At 42.3% G+C, this 24,912-nt stretch overlaps 1 protein-coding gene and 1 long non-coding RNA gene across 10 annotated transcripts in view; one reads left to right on the top strand and one right to left on the bottom strand.

Annotated features, from left to right (window-relative positions):
- APP (amyloid beta precursor protein) overlaps window positions 1–21,155 on the bottom strand; it is a 312,615-nt gene extending 291,460 nt beyond the window's left edge. For all 6 annotated transcript variants that reach the window (XM_004002800.5, XM_004002804.5, XM_004002801.5 and 3 more), the window contains exon 1: window positions 20,947–21,155. In XM_004002800.5, coding sequence (XP_004002849.1) covers window positions 20,947–21,003 — 57 coding nt within the window. In that variant the 5' untranslated portion in view covers window positions 21,004–21,155. The remainder of the gene's footprint in view (window positions 1–20,946) is intronic.
- Window positions 19,590–24,912, top strand: part of LOC105613472 (uncharacterized) — a 98,351-nt gene continuing 93,028 nt past the window's right edge. For 3 of the 4 annotated variants that reach the window (XR_006055662.2, XR_003591598.3, XR_006055658.2), the window contains exons 1-2: window positions 19,590–21,309; window positions 23,868–23,929. This is a non-coding gene — a long non-coding RNA (uncharacterized LOC105613472). The remainder of the gene's footprint in view (window positions 21,310–23,867; window positions 23,930–24,912) is intronic. The other variant, XR_009600771.1, reaches the window with a different exon arrangement.

Below are 24,912 nucleotides of genomic sequence, written 5' to 3'. Positions count from 1 at the left end.
TTCAATTCATACTTTGTCAATTAATAAAATTTAAAAGTCACCTGAAACCACCAGAAGTGCACTGTGATTTTTTTTCCCCTGAAACAGATGTCTGTATGACATGAGAAACGCATTGATAAAATGTGAAGAAAAGGAGACATTTCTAATACACACTATGAGAGACGTGTGAGCAGGTCCCCAGGGATTTCAGTTAATTCTACCTAAAATCTGAGCACTACCATTTCCAGAAGCTTCTGCAGGTGCTAGAAGCCACAGGTCCCATCAGAAAGAACTCCCAATTATCTCCTGTCCAGTCTTCTTTGATACGTGACAATCTCTTTTTTATTTTCAGAGGGGTTAAGAGAGATCTTTGGAAATACCCTGGTGCTGGCAAAGATTCAGGGCAGGAGGAGAAGGGGCAACAGAGGATGAGATGGTTGGATGCCATCACCGACTCAAAGAACCTGAGTTTGAGCAAACTCCGGGAGATAGTGGACGGGGAAGCCTAGTGAGCTTCAGTTCGCAGGGTTGCAAACAGTCGGACACGACAGAGCGACTGAACAAGAGATCTTTGGAAGCGAGCAGCCAGGAATTTTGTGGCTGCCTCCAGCTGGTCCCAGCAGCCAAGGCTGTCACTTGTGCAGGGTCACTGCTGAACATGCCAAGGAAGGGGCAGGGCCGGGAGGGGCAAGAAAGTGGACAGGGGAGAGAGTCGCATCCCGGACATGCAGGCTTGATGTTCCTTTCCTAGTTGATTTTCTTCTGCATTCACAAGCACTTCTAGCTTGAACAATGTGATCCAAGTTTATGAGGAGTTAGACTAGGTCATTCCTGATTACAGATGTCAAAAATGTAATCAACGAAATGGTGACATACTACATGCAGCCTTCCAGATATCTGATAGCCCTGAAATGTGAAGCTAAACAGGGCAGTGCCATGGGCCACTGGGTCGCTTCCCCAGCCTTGGCATCGTCTTGGGGTAAAGGGGGCTGACTTGACCATCAAGGATATTTGTGAAAGATCCGAGAAGAGGAGAAGTTACAAGGAGACTTCAAATGGAAACCAGAGCCATTTATTCTTTCAGGGCTTCCTATAGGGTCAGGCTCCATGCTTCGTACCTGATTCCTAACTGGCTTTCCCTCCTGACCAGCTTATTTATAGATACTCTGTAGATGTGGAAATTTAGGTTTAGGGAAGTTAAATCATTTTCCTGCTATTGAAGGAGTAGTGACTCAAATCCAAGGTCGGAATGACTCCAATGTCTACACTCTGGACAATCTTATTTGGGGTTGAAAGGGAAGAGGTGGGATTGGGATGGAAGGGGAGGATGTAGAAGGGGAGAAGACACCATGTAGAGACAGCGGGGCTCGGAAGTTCCTGCCGGTGAGGCTGGAGGGAGGAGATGCTGCCAGGAACTGAAGGTGGAACAGATGAGACCTTTCTAAACAAGCAGCCACTGTAACCCTGGCTACTTCCTCGAGGAGCTAACTGCCTAGTCCAAGAGGAAACACCAGCTGAATTCTGTTACTCCATTTTGCCAGAGGCAGATGAGGTAAGTGGTTAAGAACAGTGGTTACAGACAGGGAAGGCAGAGGGCTTGAACCTCGTCCATTTCCAAGCTTCTTCCCCGCTGATACTTCATGCAAAGGGATAACTTAGCAGTAGCTCCCTCATGGGCAGCTGCTGACTACATAAGAAGCCCTTCCAACAGTGCCCGGCTCATAGAAAGAGCTAGATAATTGTTTATTGTGATTGCAAAAGCCAAGAAAGCATCTATTTTTACTTATACCAGAAATAGAGGTGTTTATTCCAGAACTAATAAATCACAACAGTGTGACATGATTGACTGCCAAATGTCTAATGCTTGCTAGAAACAAAAACAAAAACCCTGAAATAGCTGTAGAACAGTAGTTCTCCCCGTCTTAAATTTTTAAAGCGAAGCGAAGATGAATTATTATATACTCGAAGAACTCTTAAATGTTTAGAATACAGACCGTCTTCCATAAATCCCTCTTGATTAAAACATGCATTCTTCTCCAACACTGAGTAAATTCAATATGGAAGACACTGACCACTAGTTTCATAAATGATTCAAGAATGTGAGCCATCACTGATGAATTATACAGACATAATTCATGAGATATTTGTAACAATTCATTGACTTATTCAGACACCTCATAGCCTTTGCATTTATTAATACTATTCCTCCAGCTGAATACTTGTAGGAGTGGAAAACAGTTTTTTCTCTACCCTGTTAGGTTTAGTTCCTGGGTCTGTGCAAATTAAACTGACAAAAGACAGATTAATGGAGAAAAAGCATACACATTTTATTTGGTTAACATTTTTACATGAGTTGAGGGAGACGGAGTTTAAGAAGAGGTTCACAGAAAAGAAGAGACAACCCTAAAGAAACAGTTAGGTCTGAGAGACTATCTATCATTTTAATAAAGAGCAGTTAATTGTGGAGACATGATAAAATAAAGAAAAACAAGTTTGGGCTTGCAGGGGTAACATTTATTTATTGTCTATTTACAGTATTCAATTTCAGCCAACAACATAATCCTTACTCCAAAAACCTATGAAATGAAATATAGTATGCTGTAATTGTTGATGTGAATAGTAGATAAAAATCAAAGATTAATATGTGTCTGGCTGAATGGGTTCCACAGCCCTAGAAGGGTTCTATGGAAGTGGCACCTCACCACACACATTGTTAAATTTAAAGACAAATCTTCTTCTTTTTTGTAGCTAAAGATTCTTACCTTTGGGAACTTCATGGAATAAATCTTCCCAACTTTTTTTTTTTTAATTAGCATGATTTTTATTCCTTTATAGATATTTTTATATTCATTTTTGGGTCTGCAGAGTCAGACAGAAAACATGTTTCCTATTTGCCCAACTTATTTTTTAACCACATAAAATCAGAAGCAACTTGAACACCAAGGAGATGAAAGGAGGAAGCTTTATTTACGTGTGTGTAAACACGTTACCTAATTAGCGCTCCTAATGAGGGGCTCTAGAAACTGAAATCACAATTTTACTGACTTCTACATTCAAGCCCTGACTACATTTGCTTGTCAGGTTTAACAGTGTCTTACAAACTTCTTTCTACAAAAGTGATCATGGAACTACTAAATAAAAGGACTGCTTGTTTGAATGACTAGATCAGGTTTCCTTTATTTCTTTATCCTTGTTAATCTCTACAGTCCTTGCTCATCTCTTTTCAAGTCATTCACAGCTGAAGGACCACTGTGTTGAACACTACTCGAGGGCAGCAATTTAGATCATTCAATAAATACTTTAAAATATTAACGAGTATTTGGCGCAAGCTCCCTCCCTACATCACTACTTTCATCCTAACCTCGGGTTGGAAATGCCAAATAAGGAAAGCACATGTCCACAATTACATAGCTCCTGTTGCCCTAAACAGATTCATATATCCATTAGACATAACATTTACAAAGAACTTATAATGTCAGAAGATTAAGGAATAAAGGAATAAAATGCAGGATATAAAATGCAATCTACAGCATGCTCTGAAAAATGCTTTAAAACATGAAATAAAACAGGCATTTACAGGTGGTAGAATTATGCATGTTTTTATATTTTCTCTAGGTTACCTACAATGGAACCTGGAAAAGGTCTTCTATTCCAGTCCCAAAGAAGGACAATACCAAAGAATGTTCAAACTACTGGACAATTTCACATGCTAGCAGGGTAATGCTCAAAATCCTTCAAGTTAGGCTTCAACAGTACATGAACCAATAACTTCCAGATGTACAAGCTGGATTTAGAAAAGGCAGAAGCACCAGAGATCAAACTGCCAACATCCCTCAGATCACAGAGAAAGCAAAGGAATTCCAGAAATACATCTACTTCTGCTTTATTTACTACCCTAAAGCCTTTGACTTAAAGAGATGAGAATGCCAGACCACCTCATCTGCCTCCTGAGAAACCTGTATGCAGGTCAAGAAGCAGCAGTCAGAACTAGACATGAAATAATAGACTCGTTCAAAATTGAGAAAGCAGTTCGTCAAGGCTGTACATTGTTGCTCTGCTTATATAACTTATATACGGAGTACATCATTCGAAATGCAAGGCTCGATGAATCACAAGCTGGAATCAAGATTGCTGGGAAAAATATCAACAACCTCAGATATGTAGATGATACTACTCTGATGGAAGAAAGTGAAGAGGAACTAAAGAGTCTTTTGATGAGGGTGAAAGAGGAGAGTGAAAAAGCTGCTTAAAACTCAACATTCAAAAAAACTCAGATCATGGCATCCGGTCCCATCACTTCATGACAAACAGAGGAGGAAAAAGTGGAAACAGTGACAGATTTTACTTTCTTGGGCTCCAAAAATCACTGTTGATGGTGACTATAGCCATGAAATTAAAAGACACTTGCTCCTTGGAGGAAAAGCCATGACGAACAAACCTAGACAGTGCATTAAAAAGCAGAGACATCACTTTGCCAACAAAGGTCTGTATAGTCAAAGCTATGGCTTTTCCAGCAGTCATGTATGGATGTGAGAGTTGGACCATAGAGAAGGCTGAGGGCCGAAGAATTGATGCTTTTGAACTGTGCTGCTGGAAAAGACTCTTGAGAGTCCCTTGGACTGCAAGGAGATCTAACCAGTCTATCCTAAAGGAAAGTCAACCCTGACTGATGCTGAAGCTTCAATAGTTTGGCCACCTGATTCAAAGAAGTGACTCACTGGAAAAACCCTGATGCGGGGAAAGACTGAGGTCAAAAGGAGAAGGGGACAGCAGAAGATGAGACAGCATTGCTGACTCAATGGACATGAGTTTGAGCAAACTCCGGGAGACAGTGAAGTACAGGGAAGCCTGGCCTGCTGCAGTTCAAGGGGTTGCAAAGAGTCAGACATGACTGAGCGACTAAACAAGACCTACAATGAACCTACAATGAAATCGTAATACTTTTCTAATTCAAAAAACTCTAACTTATATATAATTTCAAAAAATATGATTCCCCCAAACAGTTTAAAGCTTTAAACTTCTGTACCTCTTGGTTATATGTATTATGAGAAAATATATGGAAAACTGGTGTTTAAAAGAAAAAGTGGATCTTTTTAAGCTTAAAGACAAATTATTTTAATAGTCAACCTCCAAAGGAGATACAGATACCCTTATACATTTAGCTCATTCCTGCAAGCCCTGAATCCTCTAGGCATTCTCCCACACATTAGCCTTTGCAAAGTACAATTATTTTTGAACACAATATGAAGAAAATACATGCTTAACCTAAAGATCAATTACGCCTTGTGGGTAAAGTCTAGCCACAGTCGGAAAGTCTTAAGATTTAAATAGAAAAATTGTCAAGTTAACACTATATCTAAAATCACTTAGCCTAAATCACTGAATAAATGTAAACTTTTTAAAGCACTCACACCATCTACTATATCCAGGCTGATAAATATTTTAAAACTGCTTCCAACTTTAAAAGTTCACTCATGGAGCTTCTTCATACCGTAAAACAAATACTTAACAGCAATGATCCCAGAAGTACATCAATCCCCTGTCTTTACCAACCCACAATGCTGTGCGGTAACCATTCCAGAATGCTTGCATTTGGCCAACTATTTTATATGCCACTGGGCTTAAGTTGTCAAAAAACATCATACTTCAAATATAATTGGGTAGGAATTATGGGCACACACATGGGCAGCTTTCCAAAAAAAAGGGAAGAAAAAAGAAAGAAAACTTAACCCAGTGTTTCCAGGAACAGACCTCACACACACAACAAACTGTACATAATACACAATGCCTTGCTGACCTCTTTTCCTTTCAGTGGGTAGATGATATTTCAATGACTTCTGAGTCACATGCTCTGGTTCCCAAAGGGTCCACTCAACTTGTACTCTAGTAGTGCCCACACCAAAAAAACAAAACTGAGCACTGGGCCCAGTATCACCTCACATTACTATTCCACTGAGAGGTTCTCAGTATGCCTGGTAATTTTATTTACCCTGCCCCGAAACAGTTGTCTTGATCAAGCCTTGCCTTCCTCAAGTGGGCCAGATTTTTTTTAAGCTCCTGGCTCAGTATTTAACTGACAGCAACCACCAAATGTGAGTACATATTCAAATGGACACAGCAATGGCACCCCACTCCAGTACTCTTGCCTGGAAAATCCCATGGATGGAGGAGCCTGGTGGGCTGCAGTCCATGGGGTCGCTAAGAGTTGGACACGACTGAGCGACTTCACTTTCACTTTTCACTTTCATGCATTAGAGAAGGAAATGGCAACCCACTCCAGTGTTCTTGCCTGGAGAATCCCAGGGACGGGGGAGCCTGGTGGGCTGCCGTCTCTGGGGTCACACAGAGTCAGACATGACTGAAGTGACTTAGCAGCAGCAACATAGAAAAGAAGAAGGAAGAAACAGGATGATGAAGAAGGATTAGAAACCACAGGACAGGGATTAGGGCTCAGACCCATAATTTTCAAGCAATTATCAGACAACTCAGCATCATCAGATCCCAGTTTCTTCATCTAACAAGGGGGAATAGAAAGGAGGTCCTATGGATACTATCTGCTCCAAAACCTGATTCTTTTCCTAGACAGTCATAAATTGAGTTGGCCCTTCTACAGCTGCACTGTCCCATATGGCAGCCACCAGCCAATGCGGCTACTGACTGCATGAAATATGGCTGGTCTGACTTAAACTATATTCTACAGGTAAAATTTTGAAGACATAGAATGAAAAAAGAGTGTAATATATTTCATGAATAATTTTTATATTGACCATATATTGAAAAGATATTTTACATTTATTAGGTACAATACACTAATTTGGGCTTCCCTTGTGGCTCACCTGGTAAAGAATCTGCCTGCAATGTAGGAGACCTGGGTTCCATCCCTGGGTTGGGAAGATCCCCTGGAGAAGGGAAAGGCTACCCACTCCAGTATTCTGGCCTGGAGAATTCCATGGACTGTATAGTCCATGGTGTTGCAAAGAGTTGGACACGACTGAGCGACTTTCACTTTCTTTCAGTGTTACGCACTACTTCTGCCAGTTTCTTTTGTCTTTGAGGTGGACACTAGACCATTTTAAATTACACCTGTGGTCCCATTATACTTTTATTGAACTGCTTTGTTTTGGAGTTAGGCCTGGCAGTAAGGGAGGGCCAGAGGAATTTTGAGATGAAATGACATCAGGAAGGTATCTGAATGGAAGTTGCCATTCCCTGGTTCTTCACTATTAGGACCTGGGTCATATCATTTCCAGATAATATTTACAAACCTCTGTTTTAAAGTTTTGCTATTGTTTTCTTATTCTACTCACCAACAATGAATCAATAGCAAACAATATTGGGCCTGAAAATAACCAATACCACTTCATTTACTCTAAGGCTAAATCTTAATTATCAGCTGTAGGATTATAGGACTGAAGCATAATCTTAAATGGACGTGTTTTCACAGAGGCACAATTGTTTTCCATTTCCTTTGAACTGAATATAAATTTAAAGTAATAATTGAGATTCCCTCATAAAGATGATCACCATCTTCTTTTTAAAACTCATATTCAAATTTAATAGGAACAATTAAAATAAACTTGCATGGGTGAAGCATGTTTCACTGATAGCTAACTAGAAACTTTTCACTGATTTTTGCAATCTGTATCAATTAATGTATTCTAAATGATCAAAGAAGCAGAGATCATTTCTAGAGAGTTTGTTTACTTAGCAATACAGCAGACTGTGAACCAAACCAATAAAATATTTCTAAGACTAGAGTAAGTCAAGAATGAATATTCTCAGAAAATTTTCTTGGACTTTTGCAACTAAGAGATTTTAAAGAGATGGAAATACCAGACCACCTAACCTGCCTCTTGAGAAGCCTGTATGCAGGTCAGAAAGCAACAGTTAGACCTGGACATGGAACAACAGACTGGTTCCAAATCGGGAAAGGAGTATGTCAGGGCTGTATATTGTCACCCTGCTTATTTAACTTCTGTGCAGAGTATATCATGAGAAATGCCAGGATGGAGAAAGCACAAGCTGGAATCAAGATTGCCGGGAGAAGTATCAATAATCTCAGATATGCAGATGACACCACCCTTATGGCAGAAAGTGAAGAAGAACTAAAGATGAAAGGGAAAGAGGAGAGTGAAAAAGTTGGCTTAAAACTCAACATTCCAGAAACTAAGATCATGGCATCTGGTTTCATCACTTCATGGCAAATAGATGGGGAAACAATGTAAACAGTGACAGACTTTATTTGTGGGGGGGGGGGGGTCTCCAAAATCACTGCAGATGATGAATGCAGCCATGAAATTAAAAGACACTTGCTTCTTAGAAGAAAAATTATGACCAACCTAGACAGCATTAAAAATCACAGTCATTACTTTGCCAACAAAGGTCCGTCTAGTCAAGGCTATGGTTTTCCCTGTAGTCATGTATGGATGTGAGAGGTAGACTATAAAGAAAGCTGAGTGCCGAAGAACTGATGCTTTTGAACTGTGGTGTTGAAGAAGACTCTTAAGAGTCCCTTGGACTGCAAGCAGATCCAAGTCAATCCTAAAGGAAATCAGTCCTGAATATTCATTGGAAGGACTGATGTTGAAGCTGAAACTCCAATACTTTGGGCACCTGATGGGAAGAACTGACTCACTGGAAAGACCCTGATGCTGGGCAAGATTGAAGGTGGGAGGAGAAGGGGACGACAGAGGATGAGATGATTGGATGGCATCACCGACTCGATGGACTTGAGTTTGAGTAAACTCTGGAAGCTGGTGATGGACAGGGAGGCCTGGTGTGCTGCAAAGAGTTGGACAAGACTGAGAGATTGGACGGAGAGAATGAACTGAACTGAACTGAAACAAAAGTATCCATCTAACTGCCTACAAAATCAACTATCAATTGTTTAAAAGCAAGCAACAGTCTCTAACTCTGAAATCCAGAGCCAAATAAAGGCACAAGCTTTTCAGACTGGGCTTAAACCATGGCCAGTAATTAAGTACAATATTTGTAGATATATGAAAGCAGAACAGATTTCAGAATAAAATATATCTGTTGAGGAAATTTTAAATAATAAATAATAAAGTTTTAAAATAAAGTCTCTCAACTTAGATAAACTATGTGACCATTATAAAACTATTCAGAAATTTAAAAAACAAGACTTTCTTAATTTTCAAATTCCAGCTAATAGAATTCACACAAATTTTCAAACTTTCATGGGATAAATTATCACTCACTCTTTTTATGGGGGAAAAAAGTATAATTTCAAGGGTGATGGGAAATTTATGTTCAAACACATACTGGCTCCTCTTTCTGATTCTCATGATTAATCAACAACTGTTTCAGATACTACAAATTGTCAACTGTATTTCAGAAGGCAGTCTCTTGAAGTGATGAGACAAAATATTTTCTTTGCTAGACACTCCAAAAATAAAAGGAAAACCAAGATTTAGGATGATCAAATTGAACTAAGATTTCGATTACTTAAAGAAAACCAAGGGTTCAGAAAGAAATAATGCAGAAAATAAAACCAAGAGTAGTTTTTGAGAAACCAGGATATTTTAGACATTTCCTTAAGACATTTCCTTAAGACATTTCCTTAAGACATAACCATGTACAACTATTAGGATGCAATTTAAATAAACCTTGAAGTGCTGTTAAATTGTCTGCTCTGTGTGTGTGTGTGTGTGTGTGTGTGTGTGCGTGCGCGCACGCATTCAGTTGTGTCTGACTCTGTGATTCCATAGACTATAGTCCACCAAGCACCTCTGTCCATGGAATTTTCCAGGCAAGAATACTGGAGTGAGTTGCCATTTCCTCCTCCAGGGGATCTTCCCCATATCAGGGATCAAACCTGCATCTCTGCAGTCTCCTGCATTGGCAGGCAGGTTCTTTTCCACTAGCACCACCTGTTAAGCCCATGCCCATATCAGGCATACTTAAAAAAACAGAACAAAATACCTCACCACTTAGCTGTCACTGAAAACGGCACTGGCCGGGAAATTCTTTACCACTGCACCAACTCAGAAGCCCCAAAATGTCTGAAGGTGAAGTGAAAGTTTGCTCAGTCGTGTCAGACTCTTTTGCGACCCCATGGACTGTAGTGCATGGAATTGTCCAGGCCAGAATACTGGAGTGGGTAGCCCTTTCCTTCTCCAGGGGATCTTCCCAACCCAGGAATCGAACCGGGGTCTCCTGCATTGCAGGCGGATTCTTTACCAGCTGAGCTAACAATGAAGCCCAGAAGTCAATCACAAATGCCCTAAGAAAATCTGAAATAGAGACAAAACATCCTGCATTAAACTTTCCCCTCATCTGCTAACAAGAATCAATGCACCGGTCGGGGTCAGCATTTCACATGTTAATTTCCAAGATGAATAAGCAAATCAGCAACAGAGGTTACGTTTTAAGTTTTCTTAAAAAGCATAAACAATTTAACAATGGCAATAAACCCTGAGTCTTTTTCTTCTCCAGGAAAAGAAAAACAAACTTAAGCTAAAATATTTTTCTCTTCATTGGCTATTTATGAAGTCAATAAATACAACTAAGAACACACACACAAGAAATACTCTCAAGAAGCTGAATACTTCCCATCTGTATCCTTTTACAGCACCACCCAGAAAATTCACAAAGATACAAATTTGACCTTTGTCCAGGCTCATGAAAGTGAAGTGAAATGTTCAAATGGCAAATACAGACAAGGAAAGGAATTTCTTGGGAACTGGGTGGGTCTGCTTCCTACATTGTTTATTTAAGAAAGTCCTCCCTATTCATTATCTTTGTCCAGGATGTCTGGAATGGCCCTGCTGACTAATAACTCAGTCCCAAGTTCCAGGAGGGCTTCCCTGGTGGCTCAGACATTAAAGAATCTGCCCACGGTGCAGGGGACCTGGGTTCGATCCCTGGGTCAGGAAGATCCCCTGGAGAAGGGAATGGCAACCCACTCCAGTATTCTTGTCTGGAGAATCCCATGGATGGAGAAGCCTGGTGGGCTACAGCCCATCCGGTTGCAAAGAGTTGGACACGACTGAGCAACTTCACTTTCACTTTCAAGTTCCAGGAACTTGCACTACCTTAAGGTAGCTTTTGCTTCTACTGTTTGAGCCATCTAATCACATGGTCACCCTCTGAGAATTCCCTCCTCGCATACTTCACTGAACAAGTATGCAGGGATTCCAAAATTACAGTTTTGTCACAAAACTACTCTTGAAACTGGAGCAATTCACAATTCCTCACACCAACAGAAATACACAAGCTGCCTTCTTGTTCAATCATCTTATCAATTAGCCAAGAACCCGCCCTGCACAAAACAACTACAGGGTTTAAAATTTTAGTTCACTTTTATTGGATTGAAATTTTCTGGATTCCGTGGTGTAAGAGGATTTAACATTTGACACAAAACATTAAAAACAACCCTGAGAAAACCCTGGTAAAACACAAAGTTAATCATAATGACCTCAATTAGATTTTCAGCGCCTGTCAAGTTAGTAGCATATAGTGGGATTGGCTTCAAGCCCTTGAACTTGAAAAGTACAATTCCTTAAGAGAGTAGAAATAACAGAATTTCAATTTTTTTCTTAAAGAACCAATTTTGATACTAGTTCACATTAATGTAAAAGGCAAGTATTAGCAGTAAAATGGCAAAAAAAAAAAAGAAGCAAACTGCAAAAAGCTAAATTATAATGAAATTTTCATTTTGATGGCCACTCAATTTCACTCCAGTACACAATGTCTTCTCTCTAAATTTCACTATCTTGATCAAAGAAAATCATTTCTAAGCACCTTCAGCTGAAAATGTCCCAATCAATCAGAGGACTGATGAAATATTTCAAGAACAAGGCATTTTTGTTTCTGGGTCAACTGAATGTCTGAAATAAAGAGTTGCAAACGAAGTTACTGACAGCATTTCATATCCTTTTCACAATAAAATGTTTTAGAAAGACTGAAAGAGTAAATCTTATTTAAAAGGCTTAATTTTTTTTGGTAGACTTGTAGTTAGGTGTCATTCACAACTTTTTTAAACATAAGAGAAGCTAGCTTTCAAGAATCAAACATAATTATCACTACAGTATAAAATTCCCAGAGTCTTCATTTAGAAAATTTGTCAAGTGTTAAGTAAATACTAAATGTAAGACACTGCAGTGAGTTATGAAACAAATTACAGGAAATAGTCTGTGATCAAGTTTAATGTTAACTTCTCTGCCCCTCTATTTTATTTTTAATATCTAACCACCAAAGTACACCCTTGTTCCTGGTTATGGTTTTACACCAAAGTGAATAAATAGTTCTTTCCTCCAGATATCTAAGTTTACATTTGGGTCAGAGAACTTTCCTGATAATACCATATAAAATATCACATTCATGGCAGATTTCCACCTAGCATTCACTGATGATATCCTTGCCCAACTTAATTTTTTCCAAGTTTTCTACTACTTTTTATTCTTCCATTGCTATTTATTCTGTCTACCCCTCATTATACTGTAAACTCCCATGAGGGGAGGGACCTCAAAAACACTGGTTAAATGAAGGAGTGAATTTTCCTACTCTGGCTGTGCTCATAAAAACCTAAGTTTCAATGTATGAAACACACTAGTAACTTCTCTATAAAATCTGATTTTAAGTTGCTCATTCATCTAATATGTATCAGAATAAATTATTCCTGGAATGATTAGTCTACATATATGCAAGTTTCTATGTAAGTCTCCTAAAAACTCATCACTTACATCTTCAAACCAATACACTGCAATGACAAAACTATTTACCTAAAAAACAAAAACAAGAAATTAAGAGCATCAGCATGAGAAATATTAGCTCTCCAATATAGCTTTTCCTATAAGTTTTTATGTTAGTCACTGAAAAATTAAGCAAAGATTTCAATAAGTTTGCATCAGTTTTAAAGGCTCAACCTCCAAAGTAGATAAAAAGAATTTTTTTGAAAGATGAAAAAAATCAATGTGTTTACAATGGCAGTTATCTATCTTTATCATGTGTGCCTATTAATTCCATTACAAAACAAAACAATAATTGTGCTTTTGAAAAGCTGTCCAATGATAAGAACAAACAGAAAAAGTCCTTTTTTAGACTAACCAAACCTCAACCAAGACTACTATTTTCTTCATTTTTGACTAAAACAAAAACTACATTGTCCTGTTAATTTTATTGTAACCCAGTCATACGCAGACAGGAGAAACAACAAATGAGTTAGTGGTTACTTTGGGGTAAGAGGTCAGGCCTAAAGTAGACAAATGCATATCGAGGGTAACCTCTTGTCTGTACTCCCATAAAATGTCACTCTGGGGTCAAAATATATCTTTAAAGCTTTGAAATTTAACAAATCACCAAGAGTAACAACGCATTTTCTTCACTTCATGCAAATGACTTTTCTTGATAGAGTATAGATTTCTTATTCTTATAAACATCCTTCCCAAGAATACTGGAGCAGGTTGCCATGCCCTCCTCTGGGGGATTTTCCCCACTCAGGAATCAAATCAGGGTCTCCTGCATTGCAGGTGGATTCTTCACCAGCTGAGCCACCAGGGAAGCAAGGATGAAAAGTAATTTACCAGTCCTGATCACCAAGGATACCTTAAACATTCTTTAGTGGAGATACAATGTAGATTTCTATGGAAGCAAAGTGAAAACATAGGAACATAGTATTAGATTCTCCATGAAAGAGACTCAAGCAAAGAACAATTTCATATCAATAAAATAAATTACTAAAAATTTTTTTTCTTGCTCAAATTTCTCAACTAAATGCCACCTCAACTAGAGAAGAAAAAACAAATCGAGAGAGAAAGACCACATGGAAATGAGAAGATACAAACACCGGGGTTCATCACTAAGAAGACCTTAAGAGTTCTAAGATTTGCTCATCTATAAAATAGGTTTGTTGTTCTCCCTTTTCTGAAAAGTTCATCTTGCTTATTCTCTCTCCCTGCTCACAGACCCTGCATATGTGGTTGTGGTACTTTCATTCCTTACTGTATCTACTCTTGAGAAGCATGTTGATTTCAAACATAGCTACAGTAACTGCATCGTCCTATTTGAACCCACTTTTTTGATCCAGCAGGGCAGTGATAAATGAAATACATGAATTGTAGTGACCAAAAAAAAAAAACAAAAACAAAAACCCCATATAAACTCATTTGGACTTCACTTATTGATTCTTTAATACGTTGATCACACCCTAACCACAGTATCACCAATTTGGGGTATCCTTAAATATCTTCAGCCTAATTTTGAAACTGGGATTGCAAACCTTTTATAATGAGCAGAATGTGCTGATTTAAAAAGTATGCTTTTAATTAAGCAGTAGGTCAGTACTAAATTTTATAGTAGATCTCTATAGAATTTATCATCATCTAGCTATTAATATCAGAGAAGGCAATGGCACCCCACTCCAGTACTCTTGCCTGGAAAATCCCATGGACAGAGGAGCCTGGTAGGCTGCAGTCCATGGGGTCACCAAGAGTTGGACTTAGCAGCAGCAGCTATTAATATGGGCTTCCCTGGTGGTTCAGAAGGTAAAGAATCTGCTGGCATTGCAGGAGACCCAGGTTTGACTCCTGGGTCGGGAAGATCCCCTGGAGAAGGGAACGTCTACCCACTTCACTCTTCTTGCCAGGAGAATCCCATGGACCAGGGAGCCTGGTGGGCTACAGTCCATGAGGTCACAAAGAGTTGGAAAAGACCAAGTGATAGAGAGAGAGAGCTATTAACATAATTCATTTTATTTTGAAAGTTGGTTTCTTCCAGAAGTGTTGCCTTCTCAGGCAGTCTTGCTTTTAGGTTTCCTTGTCCTCTGGTGAAAATTATTTAAAGCTTCCAGTCTAGGTAGGACCAAAATTCTTTGGCTGGCATCTGATATCTTCCTTGGCCAAACTGGTTTATTCATTTTCTAGGGAAGGTTATGCTGAGAATTAAACCAAGTTATTCAAAGCTCTCTGCACACAGCTGACAGCCAATAGCTGAGTTAATAATCAAGCCAGAATATCAATTTGCTCAGTTTTAGACATGTGTAGCTAGCTGCCAGGGTGCACATATTTAAAGTAGGTCTTACTCATTTGTGTAACAACTGCTTATGTTTTTTACATATTTCTGTACTGTTCAAGTTTTTCTATAAGCATGAATTGTTTTAGGGCTTTTCAAAGAAGCCAACTAAAATACAAAATAAATACAAATATTTAATACATTTGTATATGTTTTAATTTTATTTGTGATACAAATTTTATCTCCAATGCCTTTTTTAAAATTTAAATCAAATTAATTCATTCTTCTCATGAACAAATTGCCAAGTTCCTATACAGTCTTAACTGGTTGGTAAGTGCATTGGTCAGTAGGTGAAACATCATATAAATTTTAACTTTCAACAATGCATAGGATTTTACATCATATCAACATCATAAACAGTAACTGTAACTAACATGGGCTTATAAGATGCCATCATGTTATATATTAACTCTTTATATATTAACGCTTTCACTGTTTCAAGCATTTTACATACATATTAACTCAATCTTCAACAACCATAAATATTATCCCCATTTTGCAGAGGAACAAACTGAAGTATGAGTTAGCTCATAGTCAATAGCCTGACCAATGTGGAATGCTGCCTTCCTAGGAAACATGAAAAATTCCACGACTAGGTTTCTGACCTGACATTCTATTGGTTATCAAAATCAAGGCTATAAATGTAGGAACGATTACAGTACTTTCCATAGAGCTGGCTTTTAAAAGCCTCTCATTTTGTTCATTTCAACCACTATCTTCTTCCATAAAATACTGTAATCCTAGAAATGCTCAAGCTAAATCTGTATTTTATGCTTCTTCCAAATGTAGCCACACAAAATAAGTCTAAGTAAAATAGCCTCTTATTTCCCATCTCAGCTAAGAATACATACATGAAACTGAATCCTCTGTACCCCATTCTAACTATTCAGCATCCCCTTTTCATAGATCTATTAGTTCATAAACACATCCAGGCTGGTTTTTTTTTTTCTTTTCCTAATGAATTACTTTATTCCTAGAGCAGCCCATTCGAATCCAATTTATCGTGCATGTCTACTTCTAAAAAGGTAACAGTGAGCATATCTATTCACCTTTAACCTGAAGAGGAAAATTCATGAGATCTTTTTTCAAAGGAAAACATCAGTGTCTTCACTGAAATGGTTGTTTCTTAAAGCATCCACATTAAATTGAAGAAACAGTTACATAACATTTTCCCCTTCATCCTGGTTTTCATTTCCAAATTCAGTTTGAGGGTTCAGGTACTATTTGCTTTCCTTTTACTAACAAATACAAGGAGAATGAAGAAATATACATTTTCTGGCTTAAGCTTGCTACTCATTCAGGAGGACGGGGGCTCTATTCATTCCATCTCTTTGGCCGCCTCCGCCTGCCTGCCTGTTTTCCTCCAGCACTGAGGAGGGTGTATCTGGATACGAACCATTAGGCCACAGGGTGACAGCGTCCCCAAGGATTTGCAGAAGATGGTGTGAGTACCAATTCCCACCCCATCCATATGGAAGAATGTATGGAGGAATACTTCCACAAGCATGTGAGGTCCTACTATGAAAAGAAAACCATTTCATAGTCAAGTGGAACATGAAGGTAGAAAAGAACCAGGAAAAGAATCAAAAAACAAAAGAAACATTTTATTTTCCCCATGTTCCTTGCTGCTGCCCAGTGAATCAGTTTGTTCATTGGGTACCCACTTCTTCCATCAAGGTTCTAATGAAGATGCTGCATCAGAGCTCTTGGCCCCTCAATCCTTATTTGGAATTCCCTATTCCTTTCCCGGGCCTCCCTGGTGGCTCAGGGCTAGGTAAAGAATCTGCCTGCCAAGGCAGGAGACCTGCGTTCGATCCCTGGGTCAGGAAGATCCCAGGGAGAAGGAGATGGCAACCCACTGCAGTACTCTTGCCTGGGAAATCCCCTGGAAAGAGGAGCCTGGTGTGCTACAGTCCACGAGGTGGCAAAGAGTCGGACACGATTTAGCGTCTGAGCAGGCACTCCTCTCCAGAGTGTATCCTACACCTTTGCCATCCGTCTCACCATCTGTCACAGTTCATGAGCACACATGTAGGATGATTTGTTTATCCTCTGTCTTTCCCACTAGACTGCAAGCTTCCTGAAGCAAGTGATGGTTTTTGTTCACCAGGCTATCTCCAGAGCTATAGTCCAGAGCTTGGCCCCAAGAGACTCAACTTAAAATGGCCCTAATGAATAAATAGGGACACAAGGAAAATCAAATCCCACAATGGCTCTGCCCATATTCTCAGGGGTATGTGTTCGGGAGAGAGGTATGTAAACAGATACTATAAATGCAAAGACTTAAACTCCCTTCCCCAAACCTAAGATACAAATCTAGCTGGAAAGGAATCATCAGGAAATTCTCGAGGATTATCTCATCCCATGGTTCCTTTATTCCTTATATACAGATGTTTATACTGTTAATACTTTTACTCAGTATACCACTTAATCAGCACTTTCCTCTTGGTACTTAACATTTTCTGTTTTCTTTTGTAATCATGTGCCTGTCTTATTTACTCTGCAAACTTCCTGGGAGCAGGAGAATACAGTATGCAAGTCAAAGTAAACCTTACATCCTAGAGCTTTATTTATAAAGTACATGTGTAAGGTTTACCTTTGCATTTGTAACTGATACAACCAGGCAGAGATTAGAGAAATATAGTAATCGAAGATGCTTTCTAAGTCTCTTAAAGTAATACATATCCCCACCTAGATCAAATGTGCAGAAAGAGACCGTAGATTTCTATTGAATTTTACCATACTCTTCAATGGTAGTTTAACAGCCACAGGAAAGGTACGTAATAGCTCTGCTTATTTCAAGAATGACTGACACCTTCATCTTCATAAAAATATCTGCACAGAAGTCTCTAGTACACCATAAACATAAAATAGAGGCCCTCTAGCAAAAGGGAGAAAGCCTTTTTCATGAGGATTACCTCTACATTTTTCTTTTTTTCTTTTCCATATGGTTTATTACAAGGTATTGAACATAATTCCCTGTGCTACACAGTAGGACCTGTTATTTATCTCTTCTACATATAAGAGGTTGCATCTGCCAGTCCCAAACTCCCAATCCAACCCCCGCCTTCCCTTTACCCCTTACCCCTTCGCAATCACGTCTGTTCTCTATGTGAGTCTGTCCTGTTTTCCTTCAAACCAATAGTCAATGGACCACATCCTTTCTTTTCAGTCATTCCTAATTTAACCTTGTGATCTATTTAGTCGTATGTTTCTCTTTATTTCCCCAGTCAGAACCAGGGATCATTATTCTGTCTGGAGTACTTCTCTGCAGTACTAATGGCCACAGCCGCTTGGGTGCCCTCGGGTTATCATGGCTTCCCACTGGTCAGCCAGAAATGGTGACTCCTTATAGCTCACCATCGAATCTGAGCTTCCCGATTGTGAGCCCAGGCATCCACCATTAGGGCTGTTCTGACCAGTGTGAGTAGGTATCTATACTCTCTGAATTAGCACCACAATCAAAGCAGATACTTGTGAATTAGGTTAAACCCTACAATACTGGAAAATAAAATTTAAGAGGAAGCCAGTTTAAATAAATGTCAGGGCCTTTTTAACTCATACTCTGTCACTGTACCAGGGAAAATCATCAGCTCAGGTAATGATGTTTTCCCAGAGGCCGAGCACCCTGTGATCATTGCCCTTATTCATTTCTTGTCTCAAGTCACCTGCAGCAGACCTATTTTCTAAGCCCTACAAAAGACAGTCAAGTTATAATTAACATCTTTTCAACGGACAGTGACTGAGTTCCAGAAATCCCCTCAAACCTCATCAGAGTGAACTGCCTACCTTAAAGCTTTGCAAAATGAATTAACATGCATCTCACCTCCACCCTTTGAAGGAGGTGACAGTAACCAGTGAAAATGTCCAAACAGATGGAAGAGCAAAAACTGCAATCAAACAGGCTGAAAAAGAAATCTGAATCATATTTGCTTCTTTCACACAGAAAAATATACTGCTCAAAAAATGTAAACATCTACTTTTTGACAAAAGTTTCAACTATAAAGGCTTTTAATTACTTAATTTGTGTCTTTCAACATGTAATAAGACAATAAGAAAACTGAAATAATTGTAGGAGTAAATTTTAAGTACTGGAAAAAGCCTAGCTCCCTTAATTAAATGCATTTTTTAAAACAGAATAACCAAATTCTCCAACTCTTAAAACAATCTGCCTTAACGAGCCCCGAAGTGATTCTTGAGCCACTGGTAAGTAAAAGAAGAGGAAAAAGTTCAATGACCTTGTAAATTAGGGAGTAAAACGCTGTCCCGGTGTGAGAGTCATACAGTCTCAGTGGAATTACAGGAAAACGAAATTGTTTTTTGGGGAAAATTACCACAAGGATGGGGAAAAGTTGGGGGTAAAAACGGGGAAGGGAGGTGACGAATGGTAAAATACCGAACGGGAACCCAAACGATGCAAAATTACGACCTTTTTTGCCCCAGCTGTCAAGCAAACAACTTATAAGCATCTTCAGATAAAAAGGAAAACGGTGATTTGGCACAGGCGTCAGCTGAATGTTGGGAGAGTTGGATGAATGGGGCAGACTTGTTATATACACCTAGTGGTGGGTGGATTTCCCAGGCTGCAGCCTCCACAGCTTTTCTTTGCTGCACTGCAGAGGCGCCATCTTCTCCGTCTTAATCTTCGCTCAATTTCCAGCCTTTTATCTGCACCCTAAAAAAAAATGACCCCGAGGACCCTCCCCAGCAGCCCGCGCCCCCCGCGGGGAGCTAAATCACAGTGCCCAGCGCTGCCAGGGAAGGGGCCGCGCCTCGATCCGACAAACGCCTTCTTTGATACACAGGAGGGGAGAACTCGTGCAGCCCCGCCACCCGCCCGTGCCCTTTCCAGACGCACGCCGCACTCTCCGCCTATTTTTCCCCCAAGGACTTTGCAACCGAGAAAAGAATGAGCCAGCCTCGGAGGTGATGGGGGTAAGGAGGGGAAGATGAGGGGTTCCGAGACGCCGCCAGCGCGTCCCCAGGCAGCGCCCCAGCCCCCTCGGGGACGGACTCGCAGCGCGGGGAAGGGAGTCAGGCAGGACGCTCGGGTGGCGCACAGACCACCGCGCCCCGGGGCTGGCGAGGGCGGGGTGTCGCGGCTTTTGTTCCTGGGGACCTTCTCCCTCTCCGGGTGAATCCGAGGGTGCGCGCGAACGCCCTGGACGTCTAGGCTTGGGGAAGGTGCGAGGTGGTTGTGGGTCTCCGACCCCTCCCATCTCTCGCAACTTAACACAAAAGGGAGACGCCGAGAGGCACAAAGTTTGCCCGCGGAGGGTGGTGCGCGACCCTCCTTGGGGTCGCCCTCGGGAGCCTCCGCGATGAGGAAGGAGGAAGAGGTCTGGCGAGGAAAGGGTGGTGGGGATGGGAAAGGAAGGTGAAACAGGGCGGAAAAGGCCAAGGGAAGCGAAAGGGTGGGGTGGGGGGTGCCCAGCCTCCCCGAGCCGTCCCGACTCCTCCTCCCCCGGGCCCGAGAGAAAGGAAAGGGCAGCGATTAAGAGCTGGGGACAGAATACAGGGACTCCTGCGTTTTCGGTTTTCCCCACGTGTTCTCTCGGCCCCCACCGCCCCATCTCCCATCAGTATGTCTCTTGCCTCCCCCGGGCCCCGGCCCCGAGGAAGGAGTGAATCAGGATCTGAGCCTAAGAGAGCCTCCTCCTCGACTCGCGCCCACCGAGACTGGCGCGGACCCCGGGGCCCGACACCTCGCCGGATCCCTCTGCGCCGGCCGGAGCGTGGGTCCCCGGGGCAGGGCTGGGCCGGAGGAAGAGATGCGCAGGGCGCCCGCGAGCGGGGGCGTAGGGCGCAGAGCCGAGAGAGGGGCCCTCGATCGCTCCCCCCAACAACCGCCCCGCTTCTCTGGATGAAAGAGGGAGCCGGTCCCCTCCATCCTCCACCTCCCTCCACCGTCACCCCATTCCGAGGCGCGGCACTCACCTCCAGCGCCCGAGCCGTCCAGGCGGCCAGCAGGACCAGTGCCAAGGCGGGCAGCATTGCGACCCTGCGCGGGGCACCGAGCGAGCTGCCGTGCGAGGAGGATCCGCCGCGCCCGTGCTCTGCCTGTGTCGCCGCCGCCGCCGCCGTCTCCGGTGGCCCCGCGCTCTGCTGCTCCGGGTGCTCGCTCTCCTACCGCTGCCGAGGAAACTGACGGAGCGGCGGCGCGGCGGCGGGGCTCGGAGCCCGGCGAGTCAGCTGATCCGGCCCACCCCGCTCGGCACCCGAGAGAGACCTCTAGCGGAGCCGCCGGGGAGCTGCGCCCGCTCGGCCGGGAGGGGCCCGCGCCCCCCGAGGCGCCCACAGGTGCGGCTCCCGCGGCTCCCTTTTCTCCCCTGCACGCGCCTTCCCGGGCCCCCGACCGCCCGGGCCCGGAGCAGTAGGAGGGAGAAAGCTGGGGTCGGGAGAGGGAGGGATGGTGCAGGGGCAGGGAAAGGGGAGTCCTAGAACGTCTGGATTCCAGAAAAGTCGAGGGCGCTCTCCGCTCCTACCCGCGAGCTTGATTCATAGGACCCCGCAGGCCTCTCGGGGGTGTAGTATAAAGGACTGCTGCTGGGTGCGTTTTAATCCGCATTTCGGATTTTTTTTTTTTTTTCTCTGTCTCGGTTTGGAGAGGTCTGGGAGGCGTTTCTGGAAGAGAACGAGACAAGCTTAAAGGAAATAGGATTTCTTTGCTTGTTAGGACAGCAAAAGCCTCCACCCCCCTCCCCCGCCCCGCTCCAGTCAAAAGCAGCCACGAGGAACCTGGAATTTCTATCTTTAGACCGAACCGAAGGAGAAAGGCGCCGGACCTGGAGAAGAAGCGGCGACCTATTTAGTTCTCCTTGAGAGAAGATTTTGTTTAAAAAAAAATTTTTTTTTTTTTTTTTTTTTTGGTTTGAGAAAGGGAAGACCATATGGGTCGTGGTGGTGGTGTTTTTTAATCAGGCAGGGATGTAATATCTGAGATGCGGGTGAAGTGAAAGTTAAGAGGGGAAGGGTCTGGAAAGATGACTCCCGTTCGACCCCAATAGCTCAAACTCTGTCCTTGTTCTTGCTTGTGTCTGTCCTAAATCACAGAAATGAACCTTCTGGGAAGCCACTTTCTCCTCGATTAAACACAAACCACCCAGTGTCGGGTTAGTGTCCGGTGAACCTAGGATGGTCTACAACTGCCCAAACGTATCCCCTGCTCTTGACCTAAAGAGGCCTCAGTCACCAAGGCAGGGTCCCCAGCCGGCCTGCAGTGAAAGGAAAGAAGCTAGGGAGTCAGCCGTGGGATCTTTGCTCAGCCAGAGGTCGCCTGCTTCCTTCCGGAGGACTCTGTGTTTCTCTGCCAGCTGCCTTAGATGTAGTCTTCTGTTTTCAGCCCCCTAGGTATCCAAGCCTGACTCGTGGATTACTTTTTCCCATGAATGACCTTTGACGGTCCTCCACAAATAATGACAAATAATTTGTTGCCTCGAATTGTTTGTTTACTTTTATTGTTGAGTTGTGCAGTCACTTCCACTCTGCGCCCCCATGGAGTGTAACCCACCAGGCTCCTCAGGCAGTGGGATTTCCCAGGCAAGAATACTGGATTGCCATTTCCTTCTCCAGGGGATCTTCCCAAACCAGGGACTGAACCCGGAATTGTTTACCACTGAGCCCAGGGAAGTCCATTTGTTGACAAGCTTTATGTCATTTCCTTTCCATGGAAGCCCATGAGGCCCTTACTGTTATTCTTCCCATTTATAAATTAGGACTCTGAAGACCTCCTCCCAAATCTGACAACAAGTAAGTGACAAGTAGCTGGGACTGCAGAGGGAAAAAAGCCCCAGTCACAGCAAAAACCCAGTTTCTTTCAGACATGTTGACCCACCACTACTCTGTCCTAGGTTTATAGGAGCAACTGAGGGCATCTGCATGCAAATAGGAGTATGACTTAAAGATGGGGAGGGAGCCGGGCCAGCTACACAATTTACAGGGTCCAGCGCAAAACTAAACAATGGGACCCTTTGTTCCCAAAGTAAGAATTTTAAGATGGTAACAGCAGAACGTTAACCACGCTTGGTGCCCTGAGCACGGGACCAGGTGTGACCTAACAGACTGCATGTCCCTGGAGCTAGTCCTGGCAGGGAGGAAGCATTTTTTGAAGAGTTAAGGGACTTTTATTGAGCACAAAACTCAAAAATAGAGAGGTGAGGTTATAATCTCTGAAAATACAAGTTATGTGGTGTGGCATATGCCCTTCCCACTGTTGAGACGCACCTCACTCACCCATCCCTGCAAAAGACCTTCCCCAAGGAAAGATGATTAGCTGCTGAGTCAGAAAGATGATCACTCTTCACTCTTTTTCCTGCTTCGTCACCACTCAAATCCTGTTGGTTTTGCTTTTCAGCCAGTGTCTCTGTTCTGTGTTTAATGCCATTTCCTGCCCCGAGGTTATCTTCAGGATCCTCTGAGGAGTAAATACCAGAACTTCTCTAGTTAGAACTGTAAACTCTGGGAAAGGGACTACCCACCCATTGGCTTCGATCTCCACAACGGTTCCAGGCCAGACCCAAAGGCCCCAGCTTAGGAGACATTCACTAGCTCTTCAGACAATGCATTGTCTTTGAACTGCTCTGGTTACTCGAAAAGTCTTAACTTAAAGCCACATCCTTTTCCTTTAACCTCCCACTCAGATGTCCCTGTTGCACTTCTGTGACCAAGCCAAGCCAGTCTTTTCCACACCACAGACCTCCACATCAATAAAACCAGCAGTTTTCATGTTACTCCAGGGTCCTATCTTCAGAAAGTAACACAGCCGCTCCCTTCCACAGCTGTGCACATGGCACAGTGGCACCTGTTTCTGGTTCCTTCCACACTCCTCTGAGTGTGGTGTGTCTCGTGTCTTTTCACAGTGCTCCAAGGCTGCTGCGGTCACTGCCATGTGAAGGAGTCCGTTGCCCACCTCAGTCTGCAGGTGAGTGTTGAATTGGATTGGGTGGCCTCACATTGGTCGCATTTGCTACCAAACCTCCCATCTGTTTTATGTATAGTGCTCCTGAGTTGCATCTCTGTCACGTTATGTTTAGGGTGTTATCTGTGCCCTGCAGATATCACCAAAAACAATCTTTTTTTTTTTTTTCTAATTGGGGTATGTGCGTGTGTTAGTTGCTCAGGCATGTCTGACTATGCAACTCCATAGACAATCGCTTGCCAGGATCCTCTGTCCATGGAATTCTCCAAGCAGGGTTACTGGAGTGGATTTTCCCAACCCAGGGATTGAATCCAGGTCTCCTGTATTGCAGGCAGAGTCTTTACCATCTGAACCACCAAGGAAGCCCTTATTGGGGTATAGTTGATTTGTAACATAAGTTGCAGGTGTACAGTGTAATATTCACAGTTTGTAAAGGTTATACTCCACTTATAGTCATTGTAAAATATTGGCCATATTTCTTGTGTTGTACAATATATCCCCGTAGCTTATACATAGTAGTTTGTACCTCTCAATCCCCTACCCCGGTCTTGCCCTTCCTTTCTTCCCTGTCCCTGCTTGGTAACTGCTAATTTGTCTTTAGCTGCGAATCTGTTTCTTTTCTGTTACATTCACTAGTTTGTTGTATTTTTTCCATTCCACATATGAGTGATATCATACAGTATTTGTCTTTCTCTGTCTGACTTATTTCACTTAGCATAATACCCTTCAAGTTCATTCATGTTGTTGCAAATGGCAAAATGTCCTTCTTTTCTGTGGCTGAGTAATATTCCATTGTGTGTGTGTGTGTGTGTGTGTGTGTGTGCACCACATCATCTAGTCACATGTTGGTGGACACTTAGGTGGCTGCCATTATCTTGTCTGTTGTAAATAATGCTTATAGTGCTTCTGTGACCACTGGAGTGTGTGTGTCTTTTTGAATTAGTATTTTCCCTTTGGGGGTATATACTCAAGTGTTGGAATTGCTG

This window comes from Ovis aries, chromosome 1 (assembly GCF_016772045.2).
Source record: "Ovis aries strain OAR_USU_Benz2616 breed Rambouillet chromosome 1, ARS-UI_Ramb_v3.0, whole genome shotgun sequence".
NCBI classification, from domain to species: Eukaryota; Metazoa; Chordata; class Mammalia; order Artiodactyla; family Bovidae; genus Ovis; species Ovis aries.
This window is presented reverse-complemented; position numbering and strand designations above follow the sequence as displayed.